At 61.1% G+C, this 4,205-nt stretch overlaps 1 protein-coding gene across 3 annotated transcripts; it reads right to left on the minus strand.

Moving 5' to 3' along the window:
- Positions 1–796: 796 nt before the first annotated feature.
- Positions 797–2,198, minus strand: LOC310900774 (uncharacterized protein; the record flags this gene model as incomplete). Of its 3 annotated transcripts, none has more annotated exons than XM_083839219.1 (3): positions 797–1,632; positions 1,835–1,886; positions 2,046–2,198. In XM_083839219.1, 3 exons carry the CDS (start codon positions 2,196–2,198, stop codon positions 797–799), a joined length of 1,041 nt encoding a protein of 346 aa, XP_083695345.1. The 3 variants fall into 3 exon arrangements, with proteins under 3 accessions (XP_083695345.1, XP_083695344.1, XP_083695343.1); XM_083839218.1 differs by having other exon boundaries at positions 1,835–1,889; XM_083839217.1 differs by having other exon boundaries at positions 1,835–2,198.
- Positions 2,199–4,205: the final 2,007 nt, after the last annotated feature.

Genomic DNA, 4,205 nt, shown 5'->3' on the forward strand with positions numbered 1-4,205 from the left:
AGACATCTAGATAACTGGGGCCTCTCGGACCCCGAGAACTGGATCAAACCAACCTTGCGGTTTGGACTGAGACCAAGGGCTCAGAGAGCATGCGTAAGAAGAAAAGGTTAAAAGGTTCAACTCTGATGAAGACATCTTACTTCATCCTGACGACCACCCGGACGACCACCAGAGAGTGATACGCAAGCGCAGAAGGACTGATAAGATAATTAGCATACGAAGTGGGGCTAGGCGGAGCTAGGAAATGAGTATGCGTAGATGTGTTGTGAAACTAAATGCATATGTAATATTTTAGGAGATAAAAGAGAACTGAGTGAACAAATCGGACGAAGTTAGATTTGGGCAGGCATGCCCCTAACTTCCGGTGCCTAATAAAGCACCTTCATATAATCACTTTGTGGATTATGTGTTTTCATGAATGCCAACACCATGAGCCCTGCGTAGGGGCTGCTCTCTGGAAGTCCCAGTCTGCTGAGGTGGGCGGCATGGTTAGAGGTACCATGTTCCTCATCCCGCAGCCCTGGTTCGTTGGCGCCATGGGGAGCCTCAGAGCCCTCCCAGACATCTGTGCTCATATCAGTGCAGCCCAGAACAGGTGGAGATTTAATAGGAATGGGTTTAATGGATTTAACAGGGGTAGGAAGAGGTAGTGACGGGGAGGCTTCCACGTTCCCTCGCAGCTTCTGTCCCTCGCAGCACAGGCAGCAGGGGATGTTTTCCATGGGACACCCGCTTTCCTGGTGCCCAGCCCTGGATCTTGAGGGTGGCGCTGAACGTGGAGCCCTGCGCGCTGCTGTTAGGGGACTGATGGCAGTGCCTGGGGTCCTCCCAGCGACCCTGCAGGCAAGCCCCATTGGTGGCACAGCTTCTTCTCACGGATGTGCATCTCCAGGAACTCCCGCACGTCCTCCGGCAGGAACAGGGCCTCCGCTGAGCAGAAGTAGGAGGGGGCAGGACGGGAGTGCAGCGGCGCGGGAGCTGTGCGGCGTGCCATCCTGTATGTGTATCTCCTGTGGGACTGCTGCACCGTGGTGGGGAGGGCTCCCAGCTGCATCTCTATGGACTTCCTCAGGGTGTGCATCTGCAGGAGCTTCCAGAAGCCCAGTCCTTGCTCCAGCCTTTTCATGGGACGAGGATCCACACCAGCGGGCAGGTTGCCGTCCTTGTCAGCTGCGTCAGAGCCTGTGGTGAGAGGCAAGCCAGCCTCGTGGTGCCTGGGAGCCATCTTGGCAAGCTCCTCGGCCTGTCTGAGAGGCCCAGCATCGCAGGGAAGTGTGGTTGCCCCATAGATTTTCAGTGTTGTCTGGGGCATCGCTGCACGCTGGGGAGAGGGTCTCCTCCGCTTCCTGTTCCGCAGCACTGGCTGCCACCAGGATCTGACGGATGTTAGCTTGGCCGGGTGGAATGATCTGGCCGGGGCCCTGTGCTGGCTGGAGTCGCTGGCGTCCGAAGAGGAAGAGGAGCGTGGATAGCAGGAGGCTCTGGCCTGCCTGGCAAGGAGCCGCTGCTGCCTCTCCCTGACAGCCTGGCTGCAGCGTTCACAGTCGAGGTCGTAACACAGAAGCTGGCCTAAGGGTCTGCTGCCGATCCAGATCGGGCTGCTCCCGCAGCCGTGAGCGCGCGCCTCAGCATCTGCAAGAGATGGGGGACACGGAGCGCCGTGAGCAAGTGTCTGCTGGGACGGGCCCTGCGCCTGGCCCAGGTGGCCGGCTGGCCTCTGAAGGTGGGGCCCGGCTGCCCGCGGCTTGGATGTGGCCCAGCCCTGGGCGGCAGCGGGGCCCTAGGGGACCCCGGCGCCTGCAGGAGCCAGCGCCAGGGCCGAGGAGAGCTCTACCTGTTTCATGAACCTTGCTGCGCCTTCCCCTGCCTCGGCTCCCGTCACAGACCTGCTGGCAGAGAGCAGAACCCCAGTGAGCCTGGCCCCAGCTGAGCCCCCCGAGAGGCCTCGTGTCCCATCCCCCGGTGCAGTGGGACCCCCCCGAATCCCCAGCCCCCCTGCCCTGCCAGGCTTCCTGAGAAAGGCTGGCCTGGAGCCTCCCTCCTACCTGGTGGCGTTTGCCTGAAGTGCTGCGGCAGCAGCGCAGGGTGGCCCAGGCCACCAGGAGCAGGACGAGGCCGGGGCCGAGGCAGAGGCAGCCGTGAAGTGCCAGCCCCAGGGTATCCAGCATGCTGGGACCAGAGACGAGTGTCTGTGCCATCCTCTGGAGACGCTGCTCCGTGCGACACAGGCCTCGGTGGCTGCTGCCACCGGGGGATAAGGGCAGGAGTGAGACTGTGAGGTCACCGCCAGCTCTGTGACACCGCTGAGCGCATCAGAGAGCCCAGGCGGAGGGCGCAGACGCAGGACCAGAGAGGGGCACCCAGCAGGGCCAGGGGCTGGGGGCTCTGCAGGGAGCCCCTGGGCAGGAGGCTGGGGTAGGCCAGGCCCTGCTGGCTGGGGAGGGCCGTTCGTAGCTGTCAGGAGAGGGCGGTAAGACCGAGGAAGCAGTGCGTTTCACCGGCCTGAAGGTTCCAGGAGCCTCAGGGCAGTAGTTTCAAACACTTCCTCAAACTGAAGCAGCTCTCTGCCTGGCAATACCTACTTGACTTGCCGAGGCGACCGGCTCCGGGGCAGACGCGTGCTGCAGCGGAGCGCGGGATCGGGACAGCCAGGGCTATTTTTCGGGCATCGAGCCTACGTGAGGGAGCCGCCAGGCACCGGCAGCCCTCGTGAGGGAGGCTGACGAGGCGTAGGCGGAGCCAGTAGCGTCAGCGACAGCTCCTCCCCCCGGCCGTTCAAAGGCAGCCCTCAGGGAGCGCGAGCGACCAGGAGCGCAGCGACCAGGGCCGGCAAACAGGGAGTGACACGGGGGGAGTGACGCGGCAGTTAGCGAGGCAGTGAGTGCAGGCAGGGCGGGCAGGAAGGGCGGACGCTCACACCCGCCCATAGGGACAACTCCTCTAACGGCACTCTCCCGTCAGCTGGGCTGCGATGGTCTCCACCAGGCACGGTGCTTTCTCTAGGAAGTCAGTACACACCCAGACCGACTGCCCGTCCAAACACGCGGCAGTTCAGGTCTCCGGATGCGGGGAGTGTCTGAGCCTCTTGCTGCCATCGGCGGGAGGCAGAGAGACTGCTTGCGTGAGGTGCGAGCAGGTGGACGACCTGGTCCGCATGGTGGTGGAACTCAAGGAGGAGGTGCAGAGGGTAAAAAGGGGGACGGGGCTCAAACAAGGCTTGTTGGAGCTGTGCCGGGGGAAACAATGGCTAGGCCGGGGAAGAAGGCGATGGCCCAGCTGAAGTGCATCTACACTAATGCACGCAGCATGGGTAACAAACAGGAAGAGCTGGAAGCCATCGTGCAGCAGGCAGGCTACGACTTGGTTGCCATCACGGAGACGTGGTGGGACCGCTCCCACGACTGGAGTGCTGCAATGCCTGGCTATCGGCTCTTCAGGAGGGACAGGCAGCACAGAGGGGGTGGTGGCGTGGCTCTCTACGTTAGAGAATCTTTTGATGTTGTGGAACTCCAGGCTGGGAATGATAAGGTTGAATCCCTGTGGGTTAGGATCCGCGGGAAGGCCGGCAAGGCTAGCATCCTGGTCGGGGTCTGTTATAGACCGCCGAACCAGGATGAGGAGACGGATGAGGAGTTTTATAGGCAACTGACAGAAGTTGCAAAATCGTCGGCGCTTGTCCTCGTGGGGGACTTCAACTTCCCGGACATATCCTGGAAACACAACACGGCACAGAGAAAGCAGTCTAGGAGGTTTCTGGAGAGCGTGGGAGGTAGCTTCCTGACGCAGCTGGTCAGTGAACCTACCGGGGTGGTGCCCCGCTAGACCTTCTCTTCACTAACAGAGAAGGACTGGTGGGAGATGTGGTGCTCGGAAGCTGTCTTGGGCAGAGTGACCATGAAATGGTAGAGTTCTCTATTCTTGGCGAGGCCAGGAAGGGGACCAGTAAAACTGCTGTATTGGACTTCCGGAGGGCTGACTTTGAGCTGCTCAGGACGCTGGTTGGCCAAGTCCCTTGGGAGGCGGTTCTGAAGGGCAGAGGAGTCCAGGAAGGCTGGGCGCTCCTCAAGAAGGAAATCGTGATGGCACAGGAGCGGTCCGTCCCCACGTGCCCAAAGACGAGCCGGCGTGGAAGAAGACCGGCCTGGCTCAACAGAGAGTTGCGGCTTGTGCTTAGCAGAAAAAAGAGGGTTTATAATCTTTGGAAA

Source organism: Anser anser (genome assembly GCF_964211835.1).
Source record: "Anser anser genome assembly, chromosome: 5".
NCBI classification, from domain to species: domain Eukaryota; kingdom Metazoa; phylum Chordata; class Aves; order Anseriformes; family Anatidae; genus Anser; species Anser anser.